This window comes from Pteropus medius, unplaced genomic scaffold (genome assembly GCF_902729225.1).
Source record: "Pteropus medius unplaced genomic scaffold, Ma_sr-lr_union100, whole genome shotgun sequence".
Lineage (NCBI taxonomy): Eukaryota > Metazoa > Chordata > Mammalia > Chiroptera > Pteropodidae > Pteropus > Pteropus medius.
In genome coordinates, this window is record NW_024344433.1 from 2,153,222 (window position 1) to 2,171,214 (window position 17,993).

At 45.9% G+C, this 17,993-nt stretch overlaps 1 protein-coding gene and 1 pseudogene across 2 annotated transcripts in view; one reads left to right on the forward strand and one right to left on the reverse strand.

The window, feature by feature from the left end:
- The window catches only part of ANAPC1 (anaphase promoting complex subunit 1), a 70,820-nt gene extending 54,688 nt beyond the window's left edge, over positions 1-16,132 (forward strand). The window contains exons 39-48 of one of the 2 annotated variants that reach the window (XM_039872584.1): positions 2,799-2,885; positions 4,669-4,786; positions 5,610-5,687; positions 6,014-6,081; positions 7,085-7,223; positions 9,082-9,168; positions 10,492-10,587; positions 11,357-11,555; positions 15,075-15,209; positions 15,770-16,132. In XM_039872584.1, the coding sequence (XP_039728518.1) occupies positions 2,799-2,885; positions 4,669-4,786; positions 5,610-5,687; positions 6,014-6,081; positions 7,085-7,223; positions 9,082-9,168; positions 10,492-10,587; positions 11,357-11,555; positions 15,075-15,209; positions 15,770-15,885 (1,123 nt within the window). In that variant the 3' untranslated portion in view covers positions 15,886-16,132. Of the gene's footprint in view, positions 1-2,798; positions 2,886-4,668; positions 4,787-5,609; positions 5,688-6,013; positions 6,082-7,084; positions 7,224-9,081; positions 9,169-10,395; positions 10,417-10,491; positions 10,588-11,356; positions 11,556-15,074; positions 15,210-15,769 lie in introns of those variants that run through there. The other variant, XM_039872585.1, reaches the window with a different exon arrangement.
- On the reverse strand, positions 12,407-12,522 carry LOC120610331 (uncharacterized; annotated as a pseudogene).
- Positions 16,133-17,993: the final 1,861 nt, after the last annotated feature.

Sequence of the window (17,993 nt, forward strand, 5' to 3'; positions counted from 1 at the left end):
GTATTGGAATTCAGATGGACACATGCACCATGGATTTTTTTCGTAACTTCTCTTGCTCAGCATTAGTTCTGTGAGATTCTCCTGTGTTGTGTGTCGCATTGGTTTGGTCACGTTTCAGTGCTGACAGATTCTGCTGCATGATGGGGATCAGCGACTGTGGCTGTCGACCTGCCCTGCTGTTAGCTGTGTGCTGTGTCTAGTTTGGGCTGTGAGGAATGATAACGTTATGAATGTTCTTGGCCTTGTCTTTTATTTGTCGGGTGTAGGTCTGTGAGTGGATTGGGTCTCAGGGCATGTACACATGTGTGTTCACTTTCTGTATAGCATGCCGTCTGCTCGGGAGTGGCTGTGTCACTTTCTGTGCCCATTAGCACACGTGAAACTCTATTGCTCCCCATCCTTGTTGACACTGGTCATTGTTCGTTGTCTTGATTTTAGCCACCTTTTAGTAGTGTCTCATTGTGGTTTTAATTTCCATTTCTCTGAATAATGATATTCAGCATCTTTTCATATCTTCAGTGACCAACTGGAAATCATCTGTGATGTCCAGATCTCTTGCTACCTACTTTAATAGTGGTTTCTTTTATAATTTTTATTTGTGATAAAATACACATAACATAAAATTTACCACCTTAAACATTCTTAAATGTACAGTTAGGTAGCATTAAGTATATTCACTTTTTCGTCTTGCAAAACTGAAACTCTGTTTCATTAAACAACAGCAACTCTATCCCCGACCCTACACCCACCCCCACCCCCAGCCCTGGCAGCCACCATGAGGTTTATCATTGTGATCCCAAGGCTGTGGTTGGTTTCCTGTGGCTTGTTTTTAACTCTCTAAATGGGGCCTTTTGAGGTACAGAATTATGAATATTTTTATTTTGTGGTTTGTACTTTTTTATACTTCTGATGAAATATTTTTCTGCTGCCCCCACCATGAAAATATTTTTCTATTTGTTGTCTAGAAGGTTTTTAGCTTTCCCATTCATTTGGATTTAAAATAGACTGGGAACTGATTTTTTGGATGTTTTTATCCAGTTGGTGGCCCACGGTTGTTGAAAAGTTTGTCTTTTCTCTGTGGCTCTGCAGAACCACCTGTGTTATGCCTTAGGTGTTCGTGGACATGTGTTTATTTCTGGGCTCCTGGGTTCTTTTGGTCCATGTGTCTGTACCTGCACCAACACCACAAGTCTTAATTATTGTAGTTTTATAGTGAGTCTTGATGTCCTGAGAGGAAACCCAGACCAAGATTTCTTTCTCAAAAGTATGTTTTTCTGTTTCTGGTACCTTGCGTTCCATATCGGTATTGGAATCCCTTTGTGATTTTCACACTAAAGAACCTAATCAGAATCGCACCGAGTCTGTGTGTGGATTTGGGCCTGTGGGGTGTGTCCCTGCATTCATTAGCTCTCTTGTGAGTGACCTCGGTCCGCTGACATGATTTCTGGACATTGCGTAGGCTCATTTCCCCTTGTCTGTGAAATGGAGCCGTGCAGTGGAACGTGGAACTTGCCTCTCCAGAGCAGAGAGTCAAGACTCAGAAGGGTGGCTGCCCTTTAGCAGGTTTTGTAGACTTGTTCTTTAATTGTGTAGAATTAAGAATGGCTAAAGAAATAGTAAAATTCTTACTTTATGATTTTTGAAATTCTGTTTTCCTTTAGAAACAAGCCCCTCACTATTTCTGTTCTCACTTAGCCCTGTCCTGCCTTGGTCCGCAGTGCATGGTCCCTGCCTCCCTCTTGACTCGGTTTCTCCCATGCTGCTACTGCTTCCCTTTCCTGGCAATTCTGGTCGGGAAGTGGTTATGTGCACCTGTGACAGCGTCTGCATTTCCCAACGTAGTGCTCCCTGATGTTTAATCTCAGAGTTCCCGACGTTGACATCTGGTGTTTGTCTTTGGGTTTGGGTCTTATCAAAATGGAAAAGAGGAAATGGCCTGTTCTGTGCACATGTCAAAATATTTCCTTACAATTTGAAATCTTTTCTTCCCAATTCATTGTGTGTGAAATAAATGCTAAATTTTTGCTTGATAACGTAATTATTAAAAAAAAATAGAAATATATATGGGGGTGTGTATGTATAATAAAATATATATGTACATCGAATAGCTACAGTAGTGGTTTTATGTGATGTCCTTTACCATCTTTATTTAGATTCATCTGCCTGTTTGCCATGCTGAATTTGAGCAGTAGTGAAATAGTTTAAGGAAAATTTCAAAAGATTTTACTTTACTAAGAGTGTATTGCTTTTATATGTTTATCATATTGATAAGAAAAAAACTTTATATTTTGAGAAATAGTTGTTTATATCATTGCAACTTTTTAATAACATCTGCCTTTTTCACTTAGTTCATCATTCTGAGGAAATGCTCATGCTTTACAGAAATGGAAAAGAATTTTTGAGCTACCCAGTAAAAAACTCTGTTTTTTAAGTCACATTCATAATGTTATAAACAGGCATATAGAAAACTGGGAAAGAAGGTGGTGTTCTTTGTACATGACATTTTCAATACCTACAGTCTCTAGGACTGCATTCATGGTCCTCAGTACTACACTATTTTAGGTTAAAGTTTTGCTTATTATTAATTTAGGTTTTGTAATTTAATGTTTGTGTTTGACATAGTAGATGATCTTGAGGTGGCTTGTGGGCTAGCTGAAAAGTGAAATGTTCACATCATCGACACACTCGTGTTTTCAAGGCCCTGCCATCAAGCATGCCTTGCCACTATAAGTACCTCGCTGCCTGCCTCAGTTTGGCAGCATTAGTAACCCACCTGTCCCTTCTGAATTTGCTCGCAGGTACTCGTTGAGCACCTCCAACTCCTCCATCGCTGCCCTCCTGTGTGCCCTTTACCCACACTTCCCCGCTCACAGCACTGACAACCGGTGAGTCTCATCGTCTTGTCCTCCACGTGGTTCTTTCTTAGGCTCCTGAGGGGATAATTTGGTTGTTCTTTGTTCCATGGACTCATTTCCAAATTAGCTTTATTTTGTTCTTGAACTTAGTTATCTTTCTGGCTGAATCTTATAAAAAGTGTCTCTCAACACAGTACTAGAGCAGAAGAGAACTTTGGCCATTTCCAATGGTCAGGCATCCACCCGTACGCAGTCAGCAGGTGGCCTAAGCCCAGCAGGTGGCCTAAGCCCAGCAGGTGGCCAGCAGGTGGCCAGAAGGTTATCCGTAGGGAATCAGCCGCTGATTCATGGTGTCATTATTTCCAAGAGAGAAATGTGCCTGATTTAGTAGCATTGTCTGTATATGAATTCTTTTTTTCCTTCTTTTACTCGAATGCTGGTAAATTTTGTATAAGTGACATAGGAGGGACAAGAAAAGCAAAATACAGCAAAAAATTGGAGTTGATCTAGAAATACAGTGAGCGGTGCAGTGAGCCACCGGTGCAGTGAGCAGTGCAGCTCACATGTGCAGAGGCAGCCCGACAGCCCAGAAGCTCCACCTGCAGGCACGGAGGGCCACCCGCCCACAGTGCCTGGGTCCTGCAAGTGGAGGATGGGGGTTAGGGGAGCTGCTCACATCCCAGTGACGTCAAGACCAGGGTGCTCCACTGCAGGCACCCCAGCAACCCCAGGGGTGGGCCTTATGTAGTCAGAAGCCATCACTGAACTGCCCTGTGACCCACAGTGGGGGAAGGGTCACTGTTGCACAGAAGTAGTGTGACCTGGGGTCCAAGCATTAATGATTGGTTATACATAAGAACATTGTTGTTACACCAGCATGGCTCAGATATGTGGTCTTGCTGGTCAGTTTAGGGAGGGAAGCCTTTTGTGTTAAGATCAGCTGTTGAGAAGGGCGTTGTGGAGCCATGCGCAGGTTGCTGGTCATAGTGTCAGTTTAATTCTTAAAGGGGTATGGCAGTACGTACCAAGAACCTTTATATAACAGAAATACCAGGTGTTTTTCTGTTCATGATTGATTTTGTTTCTGATAGATTTGTAGGGGTGGTAGATGTAGGTGGGAAGCGGGAAAGTGTGGCTATAAGCAAAAAAAAAAAAAAAAAAAAAATGAAGTCTTATCCTTTAATGGGATATCTTAAAATGTAAAAAGTTTTTGTGTGTTTAAATTCTAAAATATAAATTTTAAAGTTTAAAAATTTGGAAACGGCACACACACAAAAAAAATCTTGTCACGATCTCACCCATTATTTTTTGGTGCACTGTATTCTAGGTGTGTGCGTGCGTGTGTGTGTGTGTGTGTGTGTACATTCTTGTAGAAGAGCTTTCTTATCAAGGAAAACTGACAGTTTTTCTTCCCCTTCTCCACCAACCCTTAAAAAAAAGAAATAACTAGAAGTAAATCTCTTAAGAAGCGAAAAGACATGCCCGTGTAGAACAGAAAAGGATATCTGAGAACTGCTTTTGTAAGTGCTCAATTTATTCGTACATGTTTTCATGGTAAGGTAATTTTTACTTCCCTGTAAAACCTCGTAACTGAGAATTCAAGAATTCTTGGGTCAAGGATTAAATGAAGTTCTGTTTTTAAACAGAACTTCCCCGTGATTTCTTAGTTGGATCCCCTCATCTTCCTTCAGGGTTGCTGTCATTGGAAGATAGCACTGTTGTGGCTGTGTGGTTCAGCTTGTCAGTCACAGCAGATTGTAGAGTAGTGCTGTTGTCATCTGTTGGTCACCTCCTGTCTGTTTTCTGCTCACAGATATCATCTCCAGGCCCTACGGCATCTGTATGTGCTGGCTGCAGAACCACGGCTGTTGGTGCCTGTGGATGTGGATGCCAACACACCCTGCTATGCCCTCTTGGAGGTCACCTATAAAGTAACTCTCCCCGTCGTGTGTGTGATTCATTCCCTCACCCGTCTTGGCAGGTCAGGGTATTTCCAAAATGTTGTCCTTTAAGAGGTGACAACAGTGAGTTGAACTCTTGTAAAAAGAGAAGACTTCAGAGTCTCCATCTCCACACATCATGCCACTGGCCATGCTCATTTACAGTCTGAGGGCTGAGACTTCGGGGGCCGACTGCTGTCCCTTCATCCTTACAGCTTGGTGGAGGGTCCCTGCTAACTTTACATGGCTGGTGGTAACCTGGGTAGGACTGTTGTGAGTTCATTAGCAGAGTGTTTTAAAGCCCAGGGTCCCGTGTTGTACGAGAGGCCTTTGATTTAGAGGCAAGTAGATTACACATCACATACCCTTCCTTCAGTCAGAAAATGATTAAGTATCTCCTGTGTGTTGCAAGCATGCTAGGCTCTGGGGCATAGGATATGACGTTGTCTTCTTCCTTTGTGTCCACTGGAAAGCCAGGCATGGTGCCTTGAGAATAGAGTGGTGTTTGGAGGCACGTGTGAGAGGCGGGGGTCAGGGAGCGCTCCGTCCAGCTGAGGTTGCCGAGATGTGCCCATTGTGGGCCCCTTCCCAGCAGAGACAGCGTGAAGCCGGCCCGGGCAGGACTGCAGCCCTGAAGCGTCAGGGTGGGGCCCAGGGCCTTCAGGCTTAAGCCTGAGATTTGAGTACCAGAGAGGACCTCTTGCCACCTGTCAGTCTGCCAGCTCAGGGGCGGGGTGAAGTGGGGAGTGGGGGTGTTGCTTCTTGCAGCTCCCTGCTCCACGGTAATTGCAGCTGTTCTCTAACATTTGCGAAGGGCACTCAGTGGTACGAGCAGACCAAAGAAGAGCTGATGGCGCCCACCCTTCTTCCGGAGCTCCACCTCCTAAAGCAGGTATGTGGGATGGGACCTAGGGAGCTCTGTCCGGGGGTGAATTCTAGCAGGGCAGCACTGCATTCAAGACAGTGGAGCAAAGGCCTGCACTTTCTCAGTGTCTGCAGGAGATTGGGGAGCATCCCCCGCAGGAGCTGCCAGGGGGACGCATGGGGTGGGGTGAGCCTCCGGCATGACTCGTGCGCACCATTGTCTGGAAGCGGCTCATCAGCCTGCCAAGATCTCTTTCCAGCCCAGTGTTCTTCCTATGAGAAGCACAGGTTTCGTTTTGTCAGAGCAGCACTTTTTCAACATTGGGTGGGCCCTGTTTTCATCTGTCTCGGCAGATCAGAGTTAAAGGCCCGCGGTACTGGGAGCTGCTCATCGATTTAAGCAAGGGGACGCAGCACTTGAAGTGAGTACGTTGAATTCCCAGCCATATCTGGGAAGTAGGTGAAGTATGCGGGGAGGTGTAAAGTGCAGATTATTGTCGAGAGTGGCCCTTGTCACCATCGGTCTCATCTAGGACAATCCATACAGTACATATTAAACACAATGGTCTGTGTCTTTGAAACAGAGATTGTGTTAGAAAATGAAAATTTTAATTTAGAAATAAAACCCTAAGTATTTGTTTATTAATGAAGAAATTTGAAATTACTTAAGTTGGATGATAATAGAATTGTGTGGAGCAATAATGAATGAATTCGTTTATGAAAATAAGGCTCGTGTGTCTACAATGGGGGTTCTGTGATGGCTGACATTTGTTAGGTCACATCTTCTCTCGCATCTGTTTACCATTCTCTTTTTAGATGATTCTCATAAAATTAAGATTATGGTAGGTTGGTTTTGGGTAGAAACAGTCATATGCAAGTCATTACTTTAATGAATGGAGTGTGTTAATTTTATGCCTGTGGTGGTATGTAAATTGTCTTTATATTTCCAGAAAATTTAACAAGCTTGCAAAAGTTCTCTAGTTTGGTCTCAATTTCCATTTCCCTCAAACTATATAATAGCTGTATTCTGTATTGTTGTCTTTAAATTTGCAGCACCATTTTCTTTCTGCTGCTGCACACTTGTCAGTACACACCTATATCTCTGTGTCCCACGCACAGTGCTTGGAGGTACAGGGGACATGGAGACGTGTCAGAGAAAGTACTGCCTTTGATGCTCATGGTGAGCAGACAGTTACATGTTTTCTCGTTTAACACGTTCTTGTGAATCTTGATGCCAAAGAAAGACAACTTCCTTTTGGCTTTCTTGTAGGGACTGATTTAACTTTAGACACAGTATTTGATCATATGTCTTCATGGAAAATGGTAAAGACTTTGCCTCCTGTGAACATAGTATTGAGAAATATGACGTTTCTAGCCAAGAACCTCCATAATACCTCATATCAATTCATTCTGGTTTTCTTTCAGGTCCATCCTTTCCAAGGATGGCGTTTTATATGTGAAGCTCAGAGCAGGCCAGCTCTCCTACAAGGAGGACCCAATGGGGTGGCAGAGCTTGCTGGCCCAGACTGTCGCTAACCGGAACTCTGAAGCCCGAGCTTTCAAGGTGGTGTGGATTAGTGAGAATGGAAGGACTGCACACCCCACTCGCCCACCCAGAGTATGGGGTTCTGTGGTAGCGTTCACGGCCATCAGCTGGACCTGCTCCCGCTTGTTACTGTGGGTGATACAGGCTGAGTGATGCGGGTCTGTTTGCTGCGTTAAGTGATAGCCGTGGTAAAAGACAGGCCATCTACCTGGACTCTAAGGCTGGTTCGCCTCTGGTGGCAGAGAGAGTCACAATCTGTCTTAACTTTGTAAAAATATTAGTTTAATAATTTTACTTATTAATCTTCATATCTGTCAAGATTTACTTAATTCATGGCAAGAGTAGAAAAAGGTTTTTGCAAGGTAGCACTCAGTTCCATTTTTAAACCTTTTGTTGCTTAAATCTCAGTGAGGATGAAGTGAGGGCAGGTCTAGCTTTATCTTACTAGTCGGCTTCGTTCTTCTAGTGCCTGATGCTAGTACGATAGTATCTAGAAGGAACAGAATATACGAAGCAATTGCCTTCCCATGGGGCCAGCACATATTTTGCTTTACATTCTAGAACGCCAATGTTTCCAGCGCTAGAAATGTGTTCCATGATGCACCGTTACTGTTTCTGAGTTCGACCCCAGTTTTCAGGAATTCCATGAGCAGCTGTGCTCCTGCTGGAGATGCGCTGGGAAGCTGGGGAAAGTAGTCGCGGCTAAGGGTACTTATGTAGAGCAGAAATGTGGCGGGCGGACCAGCTCAGGCAGCGGGGAGGGCAGTCTGTGTTTTTCCAAGTAAGGACACGGCAGTTTATTTTAATTCAGCTCATCTAATTCATTTTAGGTCAGTTACTTGTGACTGAGCCTTTATGATGGTTCCCAGGGTTTAGATAGATGGGTTTGACATCAGTGACTTTTGTTTGGCAGTATTCCATCAGGTGTTGACTAGATAGTTCTGTAGGACTCTGGGTCAGAGTTTGACTTAAATCAGCACTGTTGCTTCTTACGTAAATTAGAGCCCATCTCAGAAACCCTAATCCAATTTGTAAAGAAAATAGGTAAGTTTAGACTTGAGTTTGAATGGGGAAGTATATAAAAATTAAGACATCCCAATTTTCTGCCTGCTGGGAATTCAGAAGTAAAATATAAACCTTTGGAAAATGGTAGTATATACATATTCCATTTTCAGTCTTGAACTTTGAGTGATATTCTTTTTTTTTTTTTTTTAAAAAAAAGGTTTTTGCGGTAAAATAAATATAACATAAAATTTAGGGTCTTAACCCTTTTTATGTGCCGTGCACAGGTAAGTGCTGTTAAGAGTGCTCATGTTGTGCAAGCAGCACCACCACTGTTCCCAGGACCCTTTTCACCCTGGACTGCTGAAAATATGTCCCCATTAAGCAACAACTACTGCCTCCCCTGCCACCCCCAACCCCTGGCAGCCTCTGGTCTGCTTTGTGTGTCTGATTTTGATGACCTAGTACCTCGTGTAAGTGGAATCACACAGTGTTTGTCTTTTTGTGAGTGGCTTGTTTGAGCGATATTCTTTTTTCCTTACCTTTTCAGTAACAATCCAGTTTGTTTTTCATTTAGTCAGTGAAGGAGGGGCAAAGCCTTTTGTGGGTGAGTTGTGTAAGGAAGTTGTGTTTATTATTGGCCTTTTGTTAAGTCAGTAGCTCGTGTTCTCTTGTGCAGAAAGCTTCATGTAACTTCTGAGCAGAACACATTGATGAAGCTCTAGCAAATTCGCATAGCCTTGGGTTTTGTGGGATCATTGCGTGAAAAAAGTGAGTTGGATTTCTTAGAACTGCATATGTTACAGTTTGAAGAGTAAAGAAAATAATCTTTGTCATTTTACTTATATTTGTTATTGGTTGGTTTGTTCTGTAGCCTGAAACAATTTCAGCATTCACTTCTGACCCAGCGCTTCTGTCGTTTGCTGAGTATTTCTGCAAACCCACTGTGAACATGGGCCAGGTATGTATGATATGCTTTGCTCGGCTCCAAGACTGGAGCTTGTTATTATGTCTGCCCGTGGACAATGCTAGAAACATACGTACTACCCATCTTTGAGGTCGGCCCTCAGGCATATTGTGTGATTTTTGTTTGGCAAGTATAGATTTTCCATAGCGTAAAACTATTAAATTCAGTAGCTTCCAACTTTGATAGAAGAAACGGCTTAAAATTTCTAAGACACTAGTTTTGATAGGTGAACTTTCTATGTCCCCTTTTGTACCAATTTATGTTTTCAGTGTCTGCTACCCTTTTCTCATTTTTACTTAGTTTTGTTTCCTTTGTATTTTATAACCCTCCTTCCTGTTGGTCATTAAACTGTTGTTTTTGGGGTTTCAGTTGCCTAGCAGATCACTGACTTAATCCATTGTTGCAGATGGTAGAGTTTGGATGTGGGAAGGGTAGCCTGTTGCCTACCAGTACGTATGGCCTTGGGAAGCATTTCCAGCCTCTCCAAGGGGCAGTTTACTCATTTCTAAAAATGAGACTATAGTAGAGCCCACCTTACGTTCTTGTTTCGAGAGTGAAGGAAAATAACTTTTCCCCCTTCTCATTTAATGAATTTTCACTATGTACTGGCAGACCTCAGAGACATTGCAGGTTTGGGTACAGACCATCACGGTAAAGTGAGTCATGGTATTTCTACTGGTGGAGGGTCTCGCCTTTGATTTGTAAAAGGCACGACATTTGTGAAGTGCAATAAAGCAAAGTCTGCCTGTGTTGTCCACTCTGTGCAGTGTTTTACATCATCTCTCATTTAATCCTCACCCTTAGGGCAGTTTCTTTATGGTTACTGTTTAGAGATGTCACTTGCCCAAGGTCAGAGCTAGTAACCACAGAGAGTGCACTCAAGGCCACAGGTCTCTGATGAAGACCTGTGCCCCACTCCCAGCCCCAGCTAGACGTGGCTTTGCTGCCTCCCCCAAGCTTGTTCTTTTCAGTGTTTCTCCTGCAGCTTTGTGGGTGCCAGGTCCCCTTTCTGGATCCTGCCTTTGCCAGCACAACCCAGGGCAAGCCTCTGATCTCCTGTTTACTTATATCACCCCAACTTGATCCAGCTCTCTCCTCTACAGCACGTACTTTCTTAACTGTTCCTTGAGACTTAAATTTGGATGTGTTTCATCGTTTAATGTTGCACGTGCTCTGGTTTATAAAGAGCCAGCTGTTGTGCCCTTTGCTGCCTTTCTGCAGAGCTAAGACTGGGCACTGGCAGCTGCTGTACAACTGGTTCTTGAGTTGACTGGAATACACACTGAAGTGCCACAAACAGCTTCTGATTTTTCACAGAAGCAGGAAATTCTGGATCTCTTCTCTTCAGTGCTCTATGAATGTGTCACCCAGGAGACCCCGGAGATGCTACCTGCGTACGTGGCAATGGATCAGGTATGGCCCAGAGCCTGGCCCAGTTCTGACAAAGGTAGCCTGTGTTTCAGTAACACCCTGAGCTGTGAGGTGAGGTTCCCGAGTGTCCATCTTTTTAGTTTCTCATCTCATTTAGAAATTCAGAAGTGAAGCCCTAGGAAGATGAACACTCTGTTCATATCAAGAAGCTTAGCATTTAGCACAGCAGGGGTCCTTGGTGGTTGTCTTACTCTCGCCTTGCCTTTCTCCCCGTCTCTCCCCGACTGATGGCAGCAGAGAGCACTCCCTCCTCTGTCCCCCATGTGGCCTCTTGGCACCCTGCAGTGGCCACTCCACAGCCATGCTCTCGGCTGCGCTCTGAACCTGTACCCTGCCACCCACTCGGGCAGCTGTCTAGAGGAGCATCCCCTCTGGCTGCTGCCGCGGTGACTCTGCAGATGGGTCCCAACAGTGGTGCGATCACGGTATTGTTTGGCCTGACCTGACCACGTCCAGGGACCCAGCTGTGGGCCTTTTGGCCTTCTTCTTTCAGAACCTTGGAGCCAGGAGGGAGCTCACATGCCCTTGTCACTTTCACCCAAGAGCTAGCCCAGTAGGGCCTTGTTGGAGGGCTGGGCCATATGTCCATGCTGGGTGAAGGGCCCTGTGGGCGGCCTGCATCCAAGCAGGGTGGGGCCCTCCACCTTTCAGTGGGCTAATGGGCCATTCCCGAAAATACCCCGTGTCCCCTATGAATGGCGGTCAGGGCGGCCTTACTCACATGATGCACGTTGTTTTTCTTCCCCTCAAGGCCGTGCGGAGACTGGGGCGGGGAGAGGTGTCCGAGACAGCAGAGCTTTGGCAGATCAAGTTGGTGCTGGCCTTCTTCAGCTCCAGAAGCCACCAGGAGCGGCTGCAGAGCCCCCCGAAGCGAGGTTTCTTTATGAGCTCAGAGTTCCTCCCAGTGGTCAAGTGTGCAATTGACAACACCTTGGACCAGTGGCTACAAGGTAACGGGGGCGGGCCGCCTCCGCTCTCCCTTGTCCTCAGTGGGAGGCAGGCAGGTGTGAGGGCATGCCGGAGGGCCTCCAGCTCACTGTTGGCACTGCTTGTCCGCTGCAGTTTCTGTAAGATGTTTCACTCTGCTTTGTAAACCACGGTGAGAGTATACGGAGCATTTTCCGTGTCTCTTGATACTTAGTTTCACTTTCTCCAGTGTCAGATCCCATTTTTTTTTCTGGCCTTTATTGTTTCTTAGGGGCACGGCACCTCCCCGAGGCCAGTGGCCATCTTCTTCCCTCCTCTGTACCCGAAATGGTATGCGCTCACTGAGCGGATGCTTGTTTTACCAGCTGTGAGTCTGTGAGAACCTTAGGCGGCATGTGATGGTGGTTTCTATTCATGGAAGGGCTGGCTTATGATGGCAGGGGAAATGTGGTCACGCAGAACAGTGTCCAGGTGCGTTTGCCCACCTGAGACAGTGGCAGAAAGCTGTCAGATATGTGCTATGCAGCTGAAACTGGCTTTTAGTAGTCAGCTCCTTGATCTTTTCCTTCTTTTCAGTTCATGCAGATGCTCGCAGTACACATTGGACAGCGGCCTGCTTTGGGTGGGTGCAGACCCTGGTGACAGCTATGGTGACAGTCCGAGATTCTTTATTGTACTAGTAATCAAGAACCTAAGAGTTTGAATAAGTTAAAAACTACCTATAATACTATGAAGTAAATTTGAGGGTTCTACATGGAAACAGCAATTTCAAACTCCTAGTGCGTATTGTGAACAACTGTTGCGTCTGTAATTTTCTCTTAGGATTTGAAAGGTCTTCTAGTTGAAATTTTTAAAAAATTAATTAATTTATTTATGCCTACAGCATCTGGTCTTCCTAGGTGGTCTCCCATCCAAGTACTAACCAGGCTCGACCCTGCTTAGCTTCCGAGATCAGACATCGGGCTTGTTCAGGGTGGCATGGCTGTAGACCATGGGCCATTGCTCCACTGGGGCGTGAACCCAGGACCTTCTGCTTGTAAAGCAGATATGCTAACCGCTACACCGTGGAACCACGTCCTCAAAAAATTTTTTCAAATGCAACTTTTGTTCTCATTTCTGGGAACTAGACAAGTTATTTCATAGTTTTCGGTGTTCCGTTTTCATGGAATTTTGCATGTGGTCATGTCCAGCAGACTTCTGCTGTTGATAGGACACATGCCTGCAAGTCTCTGACTCGCTGATTGCATATGGTGCAGTGATACTGGTGGCAGCTAGAGCCTTCTGTGATGGCTTCCAGGACTGCTTCCTATAGCTCTGCGGGGCCCGTGGTGCTCATGGTGTTGCTTTGAGCCACCACTTCAGCTGCCACCCTCATTGCCAGGAATGTGTGTTTATTGTCTAGAGAAGAACCATCAGTTTTTAAAACTCATAAATCAGTGGTCTCCACTCTCACAGGGACTAGCTGTTCGTTGGCTGTGGCTGGAGAACAGTAACCTCTGTGGGGGTACGGGGCCTACGCTTCAGCGTCGGAAGCGTTCTGACATTGTAGTCTTAAGGTCACAGATGCACACGTGGACTTCCAAACCACAGCTGTTAAACCTGAAAGTGCACTGGATTTTTGTGTGGATGTCTCCTCAGTGAGATTTTCATCTTGAGCCAAGAAAATGGGTTTTAAGTTAAGAACCTAAAGAAGTTTTGTTAACTTTTAAGTATTTTATTATGGAAAATTTAAAGTGTAAGACAGAGCAAACAGAACAGTTTAATAAGCCCCAATACCTGGCTTTAGCAGTTACCAGAGTTCTGCCATCCCTGTATCTGTACCTGCATCCACTGCCACTGTTATTTTCCAAATTGCACCGTTTCACATCTCCACCAGCAGGGGGACATGGTGTGGTGTTCTCCTTTGTCCTAGATGTCATTTTAGACAGGTTGGTGAGTATGTAGTGGTACCTCATCTAGTTTTAATTTGCATTTCCCTGGCAACTCATGGTGTTAACTGTTTTATTATACTTTTTTGTTATTCATATCTCCTTCTGCAGCATCTGTTTAAGCCTTTACTCATTTTTAAATTGGTTGTCATTTGATTATTGAGTGTAGGACCTTCTACAAATTCTGTCTACAAGTTCTTTGTGAGATGCTTTGCAGATTTTTTCCTCCTACTTTTTGCCTATTCATTTTCTTAAGGGCGATTTCGATGAGCAGAAGTTTAAAATTTTGATGCAGTCTATTGGTTTGTTTTATATTTGTTGCTTTCTGAGTGCTGTCCAAGAAATCTTTCCTACTCCAGATCATTAAGACTTTTTTTAAAGTTTTCTATTAAAAGCTTTACAGTTTTAGCTTTTATATTTAGATCTATGGTTCATCTCAAATTAATCTTTTATGTGAGGTACGATTTGAAGTTTAGGGTTGTTTTTTTTTTTTTTATCCCCCAAATACTGATATCCAGTTGTTCCAGGACCATTTGTGGAAAAGACTTTTCTTTCTAATAGAATTGCTTTGGGGCTTATGTTGACAATCAGAGGCCTGGATCAGTATGCGTCTGTTTTTGGACTCAGTTCTGTACCATTGGTCTGTTTGTCTTGATGCCAGGACTGTAGTGTCTTTACTGCAGGTTCAGCAGAGAGTCTGAAATCTTGTAGTGGAAGGTGGCGTTTTGAGAGGGAAATTGATAGCACTGAGTGCTTACACTGTGAAAGAGGGAAGGTCTCAAGTCTCCAATCCAAGTTCTTTCTTTGGGAATCTAGAAGAAGAGAAGCACAACAAACCCAAAGCAGGAACTCGTGTTAGTGACTGTGACAAACCCTTGCCTCGAGCCCAGCATTTGACCCCGTTGAAGAACAGGGTGGCCTTCAGGAGCTTCACCCGTGGATACGGAGACGTTCTCACCCAGGGCCTCCAACAGACGTGTTGGCTCGCACCTTGTATCCCTGACTTGAATCAGAGCGTGTGCACGTTCCCATTAGTCCCCGTGGCAGAGCGTATCTCACTAGGTGGCTCAGGCCTGCTTTTTTGAATCAGTCACTGTCAGAGGGACAGGAGCATCTGCTGCCCCAGACCAGGCTGCTTAGAGCGTGGTCCCCGAGGCAGCAGCACCGTCCTGGAGCTTGTTAGAAATGCAGGTTTTCTGGCCCCAAAGGAGAAATTCTGGGGGTGGACCTGCTCCTGGTTGAAGGTTGAGAACCTCTGACCAGGCTATGTAGGATTCAGTCCTCGGGCTAATGCCAGTCACCTCCATTGTGACACAGCAAAGGGAAGAGTGGTAAAGTGGGTGTTTGGGAGACACCATGGCGTTCGACTATGCTTTAACAGCATTCTCCACAGTCTCCGATTACACATGTGCTTGCGTCCTTCTTTGTACAATCTCTGTCCCCATGACACTGCACTCTGCGGTGACAGGCACTGTGGTCTGGTGGCCACCATAGCCCTGGCGCCCAGCATAGTGCCTGCCTGGTACACAGTCAGTGCTCACTGGGTTCCCGAGGAGGGATGTGGGAGAGGAAGACGTTTGGACGCAGGTCTGCAGCCCCCTCCGTCTCTCACAGCCGGGGGCGACGTGTGTGTGCATGCCTACCTCAGCGGACAGCCCCGGGACGAGTCTCAGCTGAGCGCGCTGGCCTGCTTCCTGGTCTACCACTCGGTGCCGGCCCCGCGGCACCTGCCTCCTGTTGGACTGGAAGGTAACCATGGACCCTCCCTTGGCAGAGCCTGCACTGACACTTCTTTTCTCCTGTTATGGTGGGAGGCGTTTCTAGTGAGTCATTTTTTCTAGTGAGGTTTTGGTGGGTGTTTCTTTTTGGAACCTTTTCTGGGGGGGAAAACTCTGAATTTTACACGTGTGTGGACTCTGTTTACATTCAGAAAGGATGGCTTCTTCTCCAGAGTCCAAACACCTGTATGTACTGATAAACTCAGTGTTCACATGACTCTTCTCTCTCAGTTGATTTTTATGAAAGTTAATTTCGTTGCTTTTTTATTCTGTTTAGTGTGCGTGTGTGTGTGTATGAATAGTTTCCCATTTGGGTTCCTTCTGAAGTACAGAATAGATGAATTTAAATTTTTATATCAAATTGTATTTTACAGTGCATTAGGGAAATTTCCTATTTAAATTCTGTCATTGGGTGATTGTTTTCAGAGGGCAGGATGCCAACTTTAACATGACTGTGTCTGAAGCATCCCTGAAACGGGATTGCAGCCCAGTCTCTAGAGGTGTGACTTCCCCCCACCTGCATTTCTGTAGGGAGCACAAGCTTCGCTGAACTGCTCTTCAAGTTTAAACAGCTGAAAATGCCCGTGCGAGCTTTGCTGAGATTGGCTCCTTTGCTCCTTGGAAACCCACAGCCGATGGTTATGTGATCATGTCTGGTGGAAACCTGCCCTGAAACATGACTTCTGCCCGAACCTGGGACCGAACAACAAAGCTAGAGACATTTGTAAGTTTTATAATATACCCAGGGGGAACGGGCTGCACAGCCCTCAGTGTGCTTCAAAATCTGAGTGTTTTCAATATTGCAGAGACTTGGTTGCTGTCGGCTTGACCTATGATCTATAAGTGAGTTAAAATTTACTTATGTAAATAAAGTTTTCTGCTTTGTTTTCAAAACCCTTGATGACTCTCGTTTGGGGTTTCAGAGACTAGAGCAGTGGGGGCTGGGGTGCAGATTGGTTTTAAAGTCTTTCATCTGTGGTGATTCAGGTAAAGTGACTTTACGCTCAAAAATGCAGTTTTTAAAGAAGTTTTTAAAACTTTACTTTCCGCATCAGCAAAAGGGCTTCTAGCGTTCCCTGAGATGTCCCAGCTGTCCTGTCTAAAGTGAGTCTGTACTTCCTGCACTAGTGCTGTTCACCTCAGCGTGGTCGCTCACCTCACACAGGGGATTTATGCCCCAGAGAAGACTCGCCTGACATGAAGCCGCTCTGAGCAGAGACTATGGGGGCCTCCCACTGTAGACGGGGCTTCTGGAAGTGCCCACTTCCACCTAGAATGTCGGCTGTGCACCTGTAACAGGTTTCCGGACTAGATGATGGTGAAAGGTGGCTATGTAAAGGTGCCCCAGCTTGAGGATTCCGATGCAGAAAGAAGACGGCTCCCCGTGCCCTGTGCTTCCTGGATGGCCACGGGGACCGTAAACTGGTAGAAGCTGCAGGATCCATCCAGTGATTTCACATGTTCGTATCTTGAGTTGTGTTTAGCTTTAAACGTAAAAATTAGCACTAGAAACATTTCCATTGAGATTGTGGCAGAAACCCACATGGGCTTTGCCTCCTCAGAGGGGCTGGTGTTTCCCAGGAATGCAGCTGGAGGCCGAGCCTTCTCTCTAGAGCTCGGCGCTCTGCCTGCCCCAGGGATGTGCTCCAGCGTGGCACGCATGGTGAGGTGTGCTGGCCAGGAGGGTGAAACGTGCCACTGTCACACTTGAATAGTTTTTCTTCTCTGAGTAAAAAAGAAAGAAAAAAAAACCGGTAGATTATAGAAACACCATTGGAATCAGGATTCGAAGGACTCTATCTAGGCAGCAGTGGCTGTATCTTTACTCCTACTTGCTTTTCTCTAATGGAAGAATGCCAAGAAGTCAGTTGCCCACGTAGGAACTCCTGGCGGAGCGAGGACAGCCCTTAGAGTACTGGTAGCAAAGGCAGAAGCCAGGTTTTCTGAAGGGGCACAGCATGACTGCACCGAGGGCTAGAGGTGGCACTGGCTTGTGTGATGGGCTTGCTTATAGCCGTGGGGCCAGGGAACACCCAGGCAGGGTGCTCCTCTGCAGACATGCCAGGATCATTCTCAGAGAATTGGTTCCAGCTACTTACGGGGTCTTGACGAGAGCCCTCACTGTCAAGAGTGGTTCAGCCTCCTCAGAGCTGTGGCAGAGGAAGAGCTGGGGCACATGCCCAGTTCAAGTGGCTCCATCTAGTTCCTGCCTATTGGTAGGAAGCAGTCAAGTCCCTCCGCCTCACATGGCTCCTTCCTTGTATCCACAATGGGGAGAAGGGGACCGGATGCTGGGTAGTGCTCGTAGTGTCTGCCGCAGCGTGGCTCCTGACCGACTAATACTCCCCACCCCATCTTTGTGACTTGCACACATGGAAGCTGTGGAATGGCCTCTGTAGATGGCTGTAGCTGAAGGTGCAGTCCGGTTGTCGTTTTCCAATGGACGCTGACATCTGTGCAGAGGCAGGGACTTTCGGAACTCAGGCGTGGAGCCAGGTCACAGCAGGAGGGGACTGCTGAGCTCAGCCCACAGAGCTTCCTTGGTGCTGCCCCATCTTACTTAGTCTCAAAACCAGCCACGCCATAGTTTATGGTGCAGGGCAGGTCCCAGCCCCTTCTGTTACACCTGCACATGACCGGGCAGATCAGGCTCAGTGGACCTGTGGTGATCCCCAACCCCCCACCCTGCCCGGTGTCCCTCCCAGTCTCTCAGTTTTACTTCCCTGGTGTCAGAATGACAGTTGCTACTGTCATT